Consider the following 16,265-nt stretch of genomic DNA (forward strand, 5'->3'; position numbering starts at 1 on the left):
ACATTCCTCATAGGGTTGAAGTGAGAGTTAGATAATATTTCTTTGTATCAGAAAATACATGGAAAGTGCTTTGAACAGGTTCTGGAACACAGAAGCTACTTAATAAATGTGGTCATGCATTAACAATAATTATGATTATAATTGTCACCATTCATGTCATGTTGGATTAAGATTTCAAAATTTTATTTTATTTTATTTTTCTCATAAAGATTTTATTTATTTATTTAAGTGACACAGAGAGAGAGACAGCTAGAGAAAGAATACAAGCAGGGGGAGTGGGAGAGGGAGAAGCAGGCTTCCCGCCAAGCAGGGAGCCCAATGTGGGGCTTGATCCCAGGACCCTGGGATCATGACCTGAGCTGAAGGCAGACGCTTAACCAACTGAGCCACCCAGGTGCCCCAAGATTTCAAAATTTTAAACACCAAAGTAATAGAACTAAATATTAATTACTTCAACTTAAGCAGCATCCATGAGAGAATTTCCTTGGAATGTGTAGGAAGGCTGTAAAATTTGGCACTCCAATTTGATAAATTCAGAAAATGACTTTTCAGTGTTCTACCATAATGGGAGTTGTGGCTCTTGAAATCTCTGATCACTTATATCGATCTGCCTTGATGTTTGCCTGTGATATATGATGTGCAGTTGTGAAAATATTCAACTAGGTAAACTGAGAAGCAAACACACTCCTTTTTACACTTAACATCATTTGGTTTCTACCATTAGTTTGATACAGGTATGAAACAATATTAGTAGGATAGGTATAAAATCTTAGTCTTAATTCTAGTTGCCTTCTGGGAACCAAACTCATTGAAAAATAAATTTAAAACTGCAGATTGCTATTCTCAGTGGCAGATTTGATTGGACTACTATTTGCTAGCATACAGAAGCCTGATTCAGCATATACTGCATACCTCTGGACATCAAAAAATAATATCTGCATTTGTGTGATGCCTCTTATCAGTTAAAAGAACTCACAGACTTTTTAAATATTCTTAGGAATATTTGGATTTTACTTAATTTCTGTGGACAACTTTTAACTCACTCAGAGTCCAAACTTCTAACATATTTCAGTCACACGCTTACCTCTAAGTTCTTCACATCTTATAGGATTCCCAGGGTAAAATAAAGCATTCAATTCGCTGAATTTTCTCTCTGGAGGGAATAATAAAAACACATACCTAGCCCTCCGTGTGAGCCAGGCAAGGTGTTTTAGATGCATTAACTTATTTAATCCCCACAACAACCCTATTTATAAACCCATTTAGAGAGGAAGAAACTGAGGCATAGAAAGATTAAGTCACACGCCGCAAGTGCCATAGCTCAAGGAACCACAATTCAAAGCCAGTCAGACTTGCTCCAAGTCTCGGTTTTTAATCACTGTTATTCTGCCTCTCACAATAACATAAAATAGATAGACAGACACATACATACATACATAATAGATAAGAAGGAAGGCCAGAGGGAAGCATGATGGCTGGGTTTTTATTGTTATGTTAATCACCATACATTACATCATTATGATGGCTGGTTTTTGTCCAATCATCCCATCATCTCATCTACAATTGTAATTAACACTAGGTGCAGATTACCTTTTTTTTAAGATTTTATTTATTTTGTTTGAGAGCAAGCATGAGCCGGGGGAGGGGCAGAGGGAGAAGCAGACTCCCCGCTGAGCCCAAGAAGGGAACAAGAGGCTTGTGGAGGACTTGATCCTAGGACCCTGGGATCATGACCTGAGCTGAAGGCCAATGCTTAACCGACTGAGCCTCCCAGGCGCCCCTAGGTGTAGATTACTTTTGATCATAGTTTCCCAGTCAGTATCCAAACATTTTGACCAAGTTGAAGATCTCATTTGCAATTAAATTTTAAAAAGAAAAGGAACACTACATCAAAAACTAATGATGTAATGTATGGTGATTAACATAACAATAAAAAATTAAAAGAAAAGAAATTCTGCTCGTGCTTTTGAGCCCTAGTTATGTCTTAATTCTCTTCCTCACTTCATCCCCCATTAAATGAAACATTATAATTTAAGTCTTATTTTCTTTCTGACTTGGGTATAAATATTTCTCCTGTAGTTTCAGTTAATTATAGTTACTGCTGGCACTTCTGATGAATAATAATCCCTGACCAAAATAAGGCATCTTTTCCTCACTAGATGAGAATTTGCAAGCATAGAAAAAGCCACCACTGCCTTCTGTTCTTGTTGAAGCTGTCTAGTGATTTCATCAGGGTCTTTTACTTAAAATTAAGTGTGAGGAGCCCCGTTCCACTGGAGTGAAGTCACAGCTCTGGGTTTGAAATTATGTTTTGTTTCAACTTTATTTAATTCTGTTAGTTCTTCTGTAACACAGATGAATGAGTGCCCTTTTAAATGCTTATTAATAATTTCATATGAAAGCAGCATTGATCACTAACATTAATCTCTCTCGGAGAGGTATAATTCATTAATTCTTAGTGATTTATTGATACAATTTTAATAGTAATGTCTACTTCTTTTCTGAAAGTAGTAACTTTTTTCCTGAATATACAGCCAGAATATGGCTGCACATCTACCTTTATAATGCATGTAAGAATTCTTCTGAAATAATCCCATTATTTGACATCTGAATTTAAGGCAACTGACACTTAGATTTGAGAATGGTTTGCCCAAGGTCATGTGTAAGAAATTTGTGTTAATTTTCAAATTAAAACTGTAAGGCTACAACATTAGTCATCTACTGAATCACTTAAAGAAATCTGAACTCTAATTTTTAACTTCTCCATGATTGAAAATATTAAGTTGAAGTTAGAACCCAAATATATTTCATCATATAATTTCTTTAATAAGGATTTGAAATATTTCTTAATTGGGGATTAGGAAATAATCATCCTTGATCTTGATGACTGAAGTCTGGCCCAAGCCTAAAGTTCCTCTCCTGGGAAATGAGAAAATGACCTGGGATGAGCCAATAACTACACTACCATTTTGTGATTCTCCTGTAACAATGGGCAGGGATTGGAAGAACCTCAGTATGAATTCCATATACACATACCACCGGTCCTAAATGATTGCCTGGATTCTTGATCATTTCATCTTAAAGGGCACAGCCTTGAACCACCTAATGATGAAAAAGATGGTGACACTGGAAGCAAAAACATCAATCAACCAAGCTAACGTTCACAGAAGAGAACATGAACTCAGTTTTCCTTTAACTATTTTAGGATTCCCAGTGAACACAGGGACCTAGATCCTGAGAATTTTGAGGTCTTGGGTAGGCAGTCTTAATAAATGTGCTATGGTATTTGAAAATGAAATTTAAAATAATATGTAATATTATATAAATAATATATAAACAAAATACAATCTCTCCAGAAATTTTGCCACGCACAAAGTAGTTCTCCTTTGCATTGACTCAGTACTAAAAGAACCAGGTTGCTCTCCGCGTTAACCTTCTTATTTCCTTACATATTACCTTTACTGTTCTGAAAATTCACCAAAAGTATACGTTTTAATAAGTACCTTCCAGATATTTACACTGCTTTTCCTTCTTGAAAATTTCCAACCTAAAGGGACCCTCATATGTAACAAAATAGGCTAACAACCTCTCAATCGTTGCTTTTTGCAGACTTTTGAGTGCTTGCCAATCTAAGGTCAGTGATAATTGGGATCATTCATAGCCAGATTAAAGTTTATTACAAAGTATTTCCAATATTTTATGAAATTCACATTTGTCCCCGGACAGTATAGTTATTTTGGACACCGCATATATTTCGTATCAGAATTAGTATCTCTGGACCTTCACAAGCACCTAGCTTCCGGTGCCTGCCGGTGAACCCCTGAATAGAAATGTTCCAGGAAACATGATATTTATTTCTTTTCTTGAATGAAAATAATTAACCAATTATCATTTTTATTGAGTCTCTTAACAGTGTCTTCAGCACAGTGCTGGGGGTAAAGAGAGATAGTACAAATGAATGACAAGATGATAAGGTGTTTAAATGCTAGTTGACAATATAGACAAGTAGAGACTGGATCATAGAGTTCCATTTAGTGCATTTCTCAGGCCATTACAGTGGGCCAGGCCCTGCGTGAGACTTGGTAAGTACGACATGATTCCCTGCCCTCAAGAAATTCCTTCTGGCTGCAGTGCTTCTGGACTCTGAGAATCTGTTGAAAGCAATTCAGTATCTCCGTTGTCATGATGTTCAAGGTTCCCTGAAAGCCCATCCAGACTCTTCAGGAGCTGGTGAATGAGCACAGAATGATGACCACCAAATGGACAAGCTGTAACTGCCATGAGAATGAATGACATATAACCTGAAATTCAAGCAACTTTAAAATAATTTAAAACATTCTCTTTGGGGAATGATTTATCCATCTGTTGATCTGTCTAGACAGATCTAATTGTCAGGCTTATACCACTATTTCCAGAGTTCACTTTCAAAAACACAGTTTTAATCATGTCGCCCCATGCTCGAAAACCTTCAGGGGCTCCCAGTCACCTGGAGCAGCCATTTGTGTCCTTCTTTCCTATTATGACAAGTGTAATAGATGATGAATGTTATTCATCTGAGTAGCCCCATTCATATCCACTGCTGTGCCCAGAACTGTTTGCAAACGTCAGCGTACCGGCTGCAACTCTGTCCCCTTCTCTTCAACTCAAGAAGGCGTATCAGAGCACGTGAGTGACAATGACATTCTCATGTGCTCTGAATATATTTCAAAAGTAAATTATTCCCAAACTCTGTGCTTTACTGCTACTAATAATGTACTTGCAGCATGCCTCAGAAGGAATCATCGTAGAGATCAAGACACCACAGCTCAGACTTGCATTCATTCATTGTTAAATCCACACCCCTTCGTGTGGTATAAGGCACATTTTCCCGTCTAAACTAACTCTCCAGGCCTGTTAATCCCACCTGCCGATGCCCTAAGCCCTCCTGGACATACACGGGCATCCTTCCAGATTACTTAAAGACCTTGAAACACATTCCGCAGTGGTAAACATCCTCACTTTTGATCTTTCTGACCGAAATATTCTCTGCCCTCTTCTGCACTCAGCGAACCCCCACTTACCTTTAAGTGCAAACACAAGTGTTGATTTCTCTGGGAAACCTCCCAGGTATGACCTTCACCCTGCCCTCTCCCAGCCAAGCCCCGGGAAGGATTACGGACCCTCTCCTGTGTTCCGGCACTGCATCGTGTCATAAGTATTCAGTTTCCGTCTTCTCTCATTTCATTCTACACATTATTCAAGGCCGGAAACCATATTTTACTTCTTTGTGTTCCCGGAATCTAGCATAATGCCTTACGTAGACAATACACTTAGGGAATACTTGTTGAAGATGCTTCAGCCAAAGTTGTAGGCAGAACTGATCTAGGCATTCACTTGTGCTGTCTCATTAATTTTTACTAAAGAAAAATTAAATATGCAAAGGTAAAGAGACTTTGAGTGAAGTGGTACTATTTCCTTACGTACAGTTGAGAAAATTACTTCGAAATGTTTATCCTCACCCCAGCATCCTCTCAAGCTTGTGGAAGCTCATTATCTAGGTCCTGTGCTTCCCTTTCTTCCTCCAGTCTGTAGTTCCTGTCTCCAAGGATTTCATTGCATGTTGCCCCGTCCTCCAGAAGATGGGAAGGAGAAATGAGACTCGAATTGCTGCTTTTCTACTTCTCAGCATTTCTATTGAAGCATTTGAGAGAGAAAGAAATATTGACACTGATACAGTAGATCTCACAGTATCTTCGTAACTTTACATCCGCAGTTAGTATAGGGAATCCATACAGCATGCCTCTTTATTCATGAGCACATTTATAAAAGGAATTAACACAAATAAACCCACGTGTTCTCTAAGTATAAATGTATTCTGATGAGAAATGAAAATAACTTGGAAATCGTCCAGTCACAAAGTTTCCGTTACGTTTCACTTCTCTTATTTAGGAAACCATGAAATGCAAGCAATGAAATTGTGTCTCTCCATACCCATCGTTACAGGAACACTCACGTTCAGAGGAATGAGATCAATATCTCAGATAGGTTCCTTGTACAAGAGATAATTAGTCATGGTTTATTATAGGGTCTCATATAGTGAACATCCAGAATTTACACAGGAGTTAGATCGCTCATACGTGCGCACGCACACACACACACACACACACAGAGGCTTCTTGTCCACGCTTGCTATTTATTCACATGTAAAAGCTTTGAATTAAAATGATGCCATCCATGTTGCCATATTTCCCCAAAATACGAATTTTAAAGAAGACTCTTATCCAGAAGAAAGCAGGCTCAGATTTTGCTCTTTCATGACCTAACGGTAAGCTGTTTTTACAGGCATGTTATCGACAGGGAAAGTGGGCATATGGTCCCCAAAACCGGTTCACAGGCACTTCTTTATCTTGTAGCTCGGGAAGCTGGCTGGCATGTGCATGTGGTATATTGGTATAGAGCACGGCTTGGTTTTGTTTTCCTTGCATCTAGTGACAGTACTGCATGAGTCTCTCATAACCACGGTGAGTCTTCATGAGGCTATACTAGCTTTCCTTCTTACACCACATGTATGGATTTATCTTTTTAGATTTCCATATCGAAGAAGCACTGGATTGGCCTGGAGTATACTTGCTACCAGGCCAGGTTTCTGGGGTGGCTCTGGACCTGAAGAATAATCTGGTGATTTTCCACAGAGGTGACCATGTCTGGGACGGAAAGTAAGTAATATTTTTCCTTCAAGGAGTAAATGAAAACAAATCTAGCACGCGTCACTTTTTGTTAAACAGAAAGAGAATACCAAGGTTCTCTTTGAACTTGATTTTTGTGAGCAAACCACATTTATTCTTTTAATGCATGACTGTGATAAGTAGCGGAAAGGAAGTCTTGTGCATTTTAAAACGAACTAAAACGGTTTCACAGTCTAGTTTATGGAGAGAAGGCAGTAACAATCTGTGATCCTACCTGCTTACCGTTTTCCTACTTCCTCCTTGAAGCTATCTTCACGTTCCTAAGGAGAGTAATATTAAAGGCAGTTAAGACAGTACACTGCTGAGGCATTTCAAGACTTCAGAGAAAGGGCATCATGAGAAATGATCAACCAAGAAAAGATAATTAGGTGACTACAGTGAAGCACTTTGTTATTTCTGTGTATATGCTGCATAAAGAACCGTTCTAAGGCAGTTGAACTCCCCTTTTCCAGCAGACTGCTCCATGGCAGTGATCACAGTTAGCCTTCTGGAGATTATGGTTGAACCAATTTGGCTACCACGTGCGTAAGAAGAGTAGCTTGGCCTTCACATTTTCATAGAGATTGATTTTATTACTCAAATTTTCTCTTTTTTAAGAGCACCAGGGCGCCTGGGTGGCTCAGTCGGTTGAGCGACTGCCTTCGGCTCAGGTCATGATCCTGGAGTCCCGGGATCGAGTCCCACATCGGGCTCCCTGCTCAGCAGGGAGTCTGCTTCTCCCTCTGACCCTCCCCCCTCTCATGTGCTCTTTCTCATTCTCTCTCTCTCAAATAAATAAATAAAATTTAAAAAAAAAAAAACACAAAAAACAAAAAAAAGAGCACCAAAGGCTTAAGGACTAATTCCCCTGCTTTTCCGTCTGGGTTTCTCTTTCCAACCTTTTATTCCACCTTCCACTATCTTCTTGGAAGGATTTTTGGTAAAGATGTCTGTCTAACATTTATTGTTCCCTGTGGGCCTGTCACTGTTCTAAATGTCTACGTAAATCAGCTCACACATTCGGGCACTGTTACTCTCACCACCAGTCACATTTTCCAGATGAGGAAACCAAGAGAAGGCAAGTGTTTTGCGCATGACTTGGAGTTAGCAAATGGCAAAGCCAGGCTTCAGTTCCTTTCTATCTGACTCCCAGGTCAGCCCAGGTACCCACTTTGTGATACTGCCGTTTATGGGATTGTGAATACATTCATATGATGATATTTTTAAAAGCTTGGTCCACAATTTAGCAGGTTATGTCAACTCTCCTAAGTAAGGAATATCCATTTATTCATTTGTTTTTATCACAAATTTACACAGGAAGGTAAATCTTAAGATCTCAATTAAGTGTCATGAATCTTCTTCTTTCAAATGTACAGCTGTAGGGTCTCGTTTGGAAAATTGAGGACCTACATAGATAGTTCCGTTGTTTTTTTTCTTCCATTTTCAGAGATATTGAATGAACTCATGCTAATGCTAAGCCTGCTCTGTCACTCTACATGGATGGGGTTTTCTTTGTGCAGGTGAAGAGGGAATTCAGGCAGCATTTCAAAACAGATTGCTAACTTTGTTAATGTTTAATTGTCCTTTCCAGTTGTCACACTTGAAAATGGAATCTGAGAAGGAAATCACTTCAGAGTTCAAAGCAATCGAACTCACTATTCCTTGTCATACATCTCTGTTACATCGTCTTAGTCATTATCGAACATCTAATGGTATTTTAACAAGTGCTTCTAAAAGCAAACTCTTTCTATTCATCGTAGCATATTCTTCTTTTAATGAATATTGCTACATTTTCTGCATGGATTTCTAGCCACATTTTACCAGAGGAGAAAATTACAGCATCATTTTCTCCCACTGACACTGTTTCAGCTGGCTAAAGCTAGATTGGATAAAGTCCAATTCTCTGTTTTAATGGGATACTCACTGCAAGCAAACAGCAGAGGCTGGGACAGCTTACTAGGACAAGGGATCAGTACGGGCCAGCTTGGGGCCGAAAAGAGTGACACAAGACTATGAACTAAGAGCCACAGAAGAACATTTTCTGTGACTTGTGTGTTAGTCCTAGCAAAAGAGCTGCTTTCTCCTGGCATCTAGCTTTCATCTAGATAACCAGTATCATGGGCAAATAGATTCCAGTTTCACGGCCAAGGCCCTGGTGTGTTTATCCTGATAAATGGCACCAACAAAAGGGTGTTGTTGAAAATGCAAGACTCTTCAGAGCAGATGTGCTGATTCAACTCGTTAAATCTCTTTCTTCTTTCTTACTCATCTTTATCTTTCGGATGTTAAGAATTTTGTTCTCTCTCTTTCCTTGTGTCTTTCCTGTATTGTCCGTTGGCCTCTAGCAGCCTTTTCAATCCATACCTGCCAGGAGATTCTCTTCTGGAACTCACTTCTCTGCTTTTAACCACTGTCTGCTCTATTATTCTATGAGGAGAATTAGAAGTGGATTACTCTGTTAGTTTTTAGAAAAATAGATGTGGATTTGTGGATTCCGTTCTTTGAACCGTCTTGCATGGCCATCCTTCATACGTAAGTCGCATTATATAAAACAGACAAAATACATAGTTTTTGTTCTCCCTCATTAAATATCTAAGGATTGTAAAAAGACAAAAACAACACCTGCCTGAAGAATTTATGATGTCCTGGTGAGAGATCATGGACATTAACGATTGGGTGGAAATTGCATTCTTGTTGCTACCAACTGTTTGAGGAGAGTAGTGAGAAATCCTGTATTCATCCTCTTCCTTGGAATTTTTCCCTTCCTAATATTTCTCACGTTCACGAAATTATAGTTTCCATAAGGCCAGAACTTGCTCTAAATCAAATCTAAGCCCTCTGTATCCCCTAATTTCCAGGATGTGGTCATTCTTTAACTATGAGACAGCGCTTGGCATGAACAATCCCTAATTAATACTTAGTACCCAACGCTCTTTGGTATCATCGTATCAGCTGTTTTTATAAGTACTGTTACTCCTCATTTCTACCTGATTTCCCTGATCACCCCTTACTCTTCTATTTAACTGTGCTAATTAAGCATGGTAACCAAACTGCAATAATAATAATAATAATAATAATAATAATAATAATAATAATAACCACTTAACCTCCTGAAAGGTGACTGTCACTCCTTTTCTCCATTTGATTTCCATTTTCTTCCCTGCCTGTCCCTGACTTCATTATGGCTACTTTAAGAAGCTTCTAGCTGAAATAAGAAATGCCTATTACCAGCAGGGTGTAATGAAAACTTTAAGAGCCTCTTGTCTGTCCTGGTGTTAGGGCAGTGTGACAGCTGGAGCTCTTTCAAATTTAAATGCCTCCCAGCAGGAGCTGGGTGGCTCCTGCCTCCAAACAGCTGTTCCTGGGTCTCTTTCTTAAAATCAGATGACTGTCAAGTCTTGCTTCTTGGCCTTTCTTTTATTTCTCTCAGCTATGGTTGTGGTTCCACTAGGCAGGACCCACATCACATACCCACTTAACTAAATCAAGGGTTTTACCCCTAATTTTTAGGTGTTAAAAGTTGTTTTCCTTTATATCATTTATTTTTTTTATTTCACATGGAGTTGGAAGGGATCTTGGAAGTTGTATCACTTGGGATTCTTTCAGTAAGAGAGAAAACCAACACAGACTAGCTTAGGAAATTTATCAGTTCATATAAGTGAAAACTTCAAGGGTATGGACATCCAAACGACATCACCCAGATCCATTTTTTAATACATTTTCCCCTGGTTGGTTCCATTCCTGGGCCCTGATTGATCCTCTCCCTGTTTTCAGCTTCAGAATCACATTATTTCACTAGTCTCACAAAAGAGATCATCTATGTCCCTGACAGGTCAACAGAAAATCCTTAAATTGAGTCTTTTAGCATATTTTTTGGTCTGACTTAGGTCACATCTCCTCCATCTCCAACCAGTCCTTGTAGCAGAAGAATGATATCCACTCTTTGGCTTAGCCGAAAGTTTTTTGTTCTGTCCCTGGAATTTGGGAGTAGAGTTGACATCATCTGAAGCAAATGGGCTGAGAGTGAGGCTCAGAATGTATTGGGTCAACCAAACAAACATGAAGGTTTTCTTAGAACATGAATGGGGCAGTAGACATTGGGCACCCAGAAGAGCAAATGTGCACCAGAGAGCTCACTTCCCATTTCCTACCTAATGCAGACACCTCTTTACAAGATCTTCCACAGTCATCCACTGCTTGAACTCTCAGTGCCAGGAAAATTCCCTATGATATGAGACATGCTTTCCAAATATGGGACTCATCTAAGTGTTAGAAAGTTCTTCATTATTTAAACTCAAATCTGAGTCTTCTAACTCCACCTTCATGACAACCTAATGCAGGATGAACTTACTCCCATTTATCCATGTCAGTTACTTACATATTTGAAGGAAGTCTTATCTTCTCCAGACTTAATATCCCCAGGCCCTCAACCAACCTTTATGCTGACATCATACTGTCATCTGAAGGCACACTGATTTCTCATCCTTCTAAGGTGTTTGGTTGAGAAGTGGCCACAATACCTCATCTATTACCTGATCGGCAATGCAATTACTGTCCTTCATGTGTATTTTAGATATCTGTGAGTGTAAAAGGATTGTATTCACTTTTTTCAGCAGTCATATCACCTTGTTGCCATGTGTTGAAGCTGCTGAGATCTTCAAATGTATTTCATAAAATTGTGCTCAAGTTTTTTACTGGAAACTTATACTTATGTGGTGTTTTTAAAATATTGAATTCAGGACTTTATTCCAGTTACATTTCACCATATTAGATTTAACAATTTACAGATATTATTTTATTCTTAATTAACTATAGAATGAGCTGTCCCTTCCAGCCTTGTGTCAGGTCTGTTTGATGAGCATGCCTTTCATATCTTCATAAAGGTTGTTCATAAGATTTGAATAGTTGAGTGGCTGACTTAGCAAGTTTTGTTCTTGGAGATGTGGTCTTCTGGGAATCTTCTCCTATTTGCACCCCCCACCCCCAAACAGCTCACAAGACATCTCTTCATCAGTGCCTTATGGAATCTTGCTGAGATCTGTTGTTGCAGAAATCTCTCTGCATCCTGACTTATAGAAAAATCAGTTTAAGATTAGCCTCACTAGTTTTCTGGAGTCTCAGTTATCTGCTTGAGGTTCTGCTTTTACATCTGCAAATTCTTTTATACCTTAAGAATTTAGTGAGCCTAGAAAACGGAACTCAAAGTGACTGAATGGTACCTTAGAACCTTCATATCTGAGAGAAAATCATGAGGAGTTCTACAGAAAGAATGTTTCCATGTCCTAGCATTTTCTCTCACATTGCCATTTGCCACTTAAGCCATTTGCTTCCAGTGTTATGTCACTTTCTCTAGTTCTTCATTATGTGACTATTCTCCCATCTCTTCTGCATACACACGTGAAATTTGATAACTGGCAGGGAAATTCTCCATTCCAGTGAGGTCAGTCCTAGTAAGAGAAAACCATATATATATATATATGGTTTTTGTTTGTTTGTTTTTTAAAGACAGGAGACCTGGGTTTGAATCTTGGTTACCATTTCCTAGCTCTGAGACCTGCATGAAGATGTTTGCACTCCCTTACCCTCAGTTCCCTAGTCCAAAAAAATGAGGGCTTTGTTAAGTGCCTTATTCTGTTGAGTAACAAAAAGCACTTTGTCAAGCACCTGGTCCTCGGTGGCTTTACTGACCCAACAAAGCCCAGTGCCATAATATCTAGTTCTTTGTTCTTTTCATCCCTATTTGTGATGTCTCCAGTTCTAGGTCCATCAGGGCACTAAAGTCATATTGGTTTTTTTGTCTTTTACCTCTTTTCCTCCTCACAGGGATTTTTTGCAATGTGTTTATTTTCAGAAGTAAGTGTTTTTAACATAATATTTAAGTACATTCCATTTAAAGTCTCTGGCCTTTGTATGGTAGATCTCTGCTTCGCTAATATTGAGGGGACCTTTCCACTTATTTTCTCACTTGAAAACTTACAGTTCTAACAGATGGTTAGAGGGGGTGGGCGGTGAGGGGGGGATGGGTGAAATAGGTGAAGGGGGCTTAAGAGTACACTTACCATGATGAGCACTGAGGAATGTTCAGAAGTGTTAAATCGCTATATTGTACCCCTGCAATGAATATAACGCTGTGTGGTAACTACCCAGGAATTAAAATTAAAAAATAAAGTAAAAGCAAAAGAAAACCTATGGTTCTTTCTCCAGTTTCTTAATTTATATAATTACATTATATTCTACTTCTCAGTTGCTGTTATTTACTTTGCATTCCCGTAATTTTGATTGATGGCACAGAAGTTTATTTTCTCCTTACTCTTGTTTCTTTTCTGCGTGAATATAGCAAAACATTTCTTCTCAGCCTTATCGAAACTGTTTGATTAGCTGCTAATGTGCAAAATCATTGACAGGGAATTCAAACTGCTAAAATAAAGAACTGATGAATTCCGGCCCATAGGCCACAGTTCAGTGTCTTTGGCTGAGTGCTTTTTCAGAGAAGCAAACAAAAATCAGCAGTGCTGCAGGCTCTGGGTGAAATTTGCAGGGTATTATTATATCCCGTAAAAAGTTAGATGTGGTTGAAATGAAGACCGCTCTGCAGCATATAATGTGGGGTGGCTGCTTGAGATCACTAAAGCAGCAGCTAGCCACAGCAACGGTGTAGCCCGCCCTGGGATCTGACGTCCAGTCATGAACCGTTCAAGGGTTACCTTTCTTTGAATTGCAGGAGTTTTTAAACTACTTTATTTGGCGGATTTAGTGTGTGTGTGTGATTTTTCCCGCTTAAGAAAAAATACCAATTTCTTTTGTTACTTGCCCTGTGTCACTGCCAAGGGCCAGTAGCCAGTTGCACGAAGGCCCTGCTATCCCAAATGAAAAGGATTAGGACTGATCAGCTAAGCTCTGGCATGCTCCAGTTTTCTCAGGATCTACATTAGGTACTACTGCCACCGTGCAATGCCACTCTTACTAGCTATCAGTAGTGGGTCAGAACACTATCAATATATCAAGTGTATAGCACGTGGTAAGAATTATGAGGATTTGGTTGGGGCGCCTGAGTGGCTCAGTCGGTTAAGCGACTGCCTTCGGCTCAGGTCATGATGCTGGAGTCCCTGGATCGAGTCCCGCATCGGGCTCCATGCTTGGCGGGGAGTCTGCTTCTCCCTCTGACCCTCCTCCCTCTCATGCTCTCTGTCTCTCATTCTCTCTCTCTCAAATAAATAAATAAAATTAAAAAAAAAAAGAATTATGAGGATTTGGTAACAGTCCATATTACTAACTCCCAAGTGAGGGTGAAGTAGAGAAGTAATATACTACTATGTTCCATATCCAAGCAAATAAACTGCAAGAATAAAAGAAAATTTTAGGAAATACAGAAGAGAAAAGGAAATCTAAATATGATCGGTGGATGTTTAGCAATATCAATAAATATCCTGGTTATGATGTTGTACTATAGTTGTGCAAAATGCTACCTTTGAGAAACCTCTCTGTATTGTTTCTTGCAACTGCATGTGAATCCACAATTATCTCAAAATTTCAAAGAAAGAGGGAACAGATTTTAACTCCTTACAGGGAAAGTACAACTCACATTATCTAGATTGCCATTGTGCCATTATAAACACTGCAATGTTCTTGGAGAATGAGGAATATAACATAAGCCTGAAAACAGAAAATAGCCGAGGAGACTATTACACATGAATGTGAACCTTCTAGCATACAATGAGTCTTAGACATGCAGCACTTACGTTATCCGGTATCACAGACGCGTTGGCAAAAAAGCGAACGTTGGTGGTTGAACCCAGGGTCATTGTTTTCTAGAAGAATCTATATGATGTTTTTTAGTAAGAAATTCATATTGAAAATAGAGTTTCAGATATAGGATAAACTCTTTTTGGTTTTCATAGTTTTAAAGAGTTATGTCATAGTCACTCTTTATCAGTCTCCCATGATTTAATAAGACCTTGTATACTCTTACATTGGTTCTAATAAAATTTCACATTTCCATTTAATAATGATCCCATGAATATCTTCTGAAATCTGCTTTGCTAGTGATGTTACTTCTGTTTCATAAACTCAGGTACTTTTTTTTTTCCCTAGGGACTGCTGTGTGGTTTTTAACTACACATATAATAGCATTATGTGAACAGTATTACTTAAGTTTTAGGTTGACAATGCTGAATCAATATTTTGTTTTCAATTGAATGCATCATTAATAAGAACTACTTCAGGGACTTATTGTTCTTTCATGAAAAATATTCCCAGAAGACTGTAACAGTCAAGAAGCTCAAATAATTGTGTGATGTGTATTTTTAATGGCAAGAGAATGTAATTTTGAATTTTTTATTCTTCTACTGGGACCCTGCATAAGTTCCACAAGAATCACAACCATCCAATCAATAGGTAGGAGACAGATTTGATCATTCTTTTGCCTTTCCAAATTGCAAATATTATCTCCATAAATATTTAATATTACTCAGATTCTTCTTTTGCTTATACAGTTGAACTACAAAACTACAAAACTTCTTTTGCTTATACAGTATAGTTTTTTGAACGGCTTTGTCAATTCTATAAAGGAAATTCTGTTACAGAAATATTCATTGATCATCCATTGACTTTGGCAAAATATAAATATATTATGTATATTTTTATATAGACACACACATGCGTATGACTCAACTATGTGCTGATCCAGTTCTCTGGTTTTTTTGTTTTTGTTTTTGTTTGTTTTTTTTTGACAGAGAGATAACGAGAGCAGGAACACAAGAGGGGGAGTGGGAAAGGGAGAAGCAGGCTTTGTGCTGAGCAGAGAGCCCTATGCAGGGCTCGATCCCAGGACCCTGGGATCATGACCTGGAGCCGAAGGCAGATGCTTAACGACTGAGCCATCCAGGCGCCCAAGTTCTCTGTTTTTTAAAATATAAATTGGTCTCTTGGTGTTCTGTGTATTTTTCTCTCCGTTACATAAGATTAGGTTACAAGATTTTGTCTTTGTCACGTATCCCAAATAATTTCCTAAACAGGAATCGAAATAAGTACAGTATCTGTGATAATTGTCAACTTAGGGAAATATATTACTAGCAACTCATATAGAAATATAAATGGAAAAAATATACATTAACATGTATGTTCATAATATTTTATAGCCTGGGAGATACAGAGTTAAAAACAGCAATTGTCATATTAGTTTTAGTTTTTATATTATTATATAGTTGCCCATTTTGTACTTATAGAATATTTGTTTTATGGAAGTCTTATGTTTCTAAGCATATTCTTGTTTCAAGAATCAATTATGTTTTATATTTTTAAAATATTTTGAGCATTAGATCCTCTATCCTTGTAATATGTATCTGCATGTTATACCTATGACAGATACAGTAGCAAACATACTTTTGATCACTACCCCTTCTGCTGTCATTTATACTTTCCTTATTACAGTGTAAGTTAAAATAAATTATGATTTCTTTTGTAGTTTGAAAGAAAATAGCTATTAAAATATTTTGCGGAGCTTTAAAAAAAAATGGTTAAGCGTTCTTGGTAGTATTTCTTAAACTCTCATGTGAATATGAA

At 38.2% G+C, this 16,265-nt stretch overlaps 1 protein-coding gene and 1 long non-coding RNA gene across 14 annotated transcripts in view; one reads left to right on the top strand and one right to left on the bottom strand.

The window, feature by feature from the left end:
• PAM (peptidylglycine alpha-amidating monooxygenase) overlaps window positions 1-16,265 on the top strand; it is a 283,495-nt gene that overhangs the window by 243,793 nt on the left and 23,437 nt on the right. For all 12 annotated transcript variants that reach the window (XM_035014984.1, XM_035014985.1, XM_035014986.1 and 9 more), the window contains one exon: window positions 6,566-6,695. In XM_035014984.1, coding sequence (XP_034870875.1) covers window positions 6,566-6,695 — 130 coding nt within the window. The remainder of the gene's footprint in view (window positions 1-6,565; window positions 6,696-16,265) is intronic.
• The window catches only part of LOC118017059, a 57,693-nt gene continuing 45,197 nt past the window's right edge, over window positions 3,770-16,265 (bottom strand). The window contains exons 4-6 of one of the 2 annotated variants that reach the window (XR_004681045.1): window positions 6,940-6,985; window positions 5,499-5,670; window positions 3,770-4,227 (exon numbers count right to left, since the gene is read on the bottom strand). This is a non-coding gene — a long non-coding RNA (uncharacterized LOC118017059). Of the gene's footprint in view, window positions 4,228-5,405; window positions 5,671-6,939; window positions 6,986-16,265 lie in introns of those variants that run through there. The other variant, XR_004681044.1, reaches the window with a different exon arrangement.

The sequence above is a fragment of the Mirounga leonina genome, unplaced genomic scaffold (assembly GCF_011800145.1).
Source record: "Mirounga leonina isolate KUSES-001 unplaced genomic scaffold, KU_Mleo_1.0 Mir_168, whole genome shotgun sequence".
Classification (NCBI taxonomy): Eukaryota; Metazoa; Chordata; class Mammalia; order Carnivora; family Phocidae; genus Mirounga; species Mirounga leonina.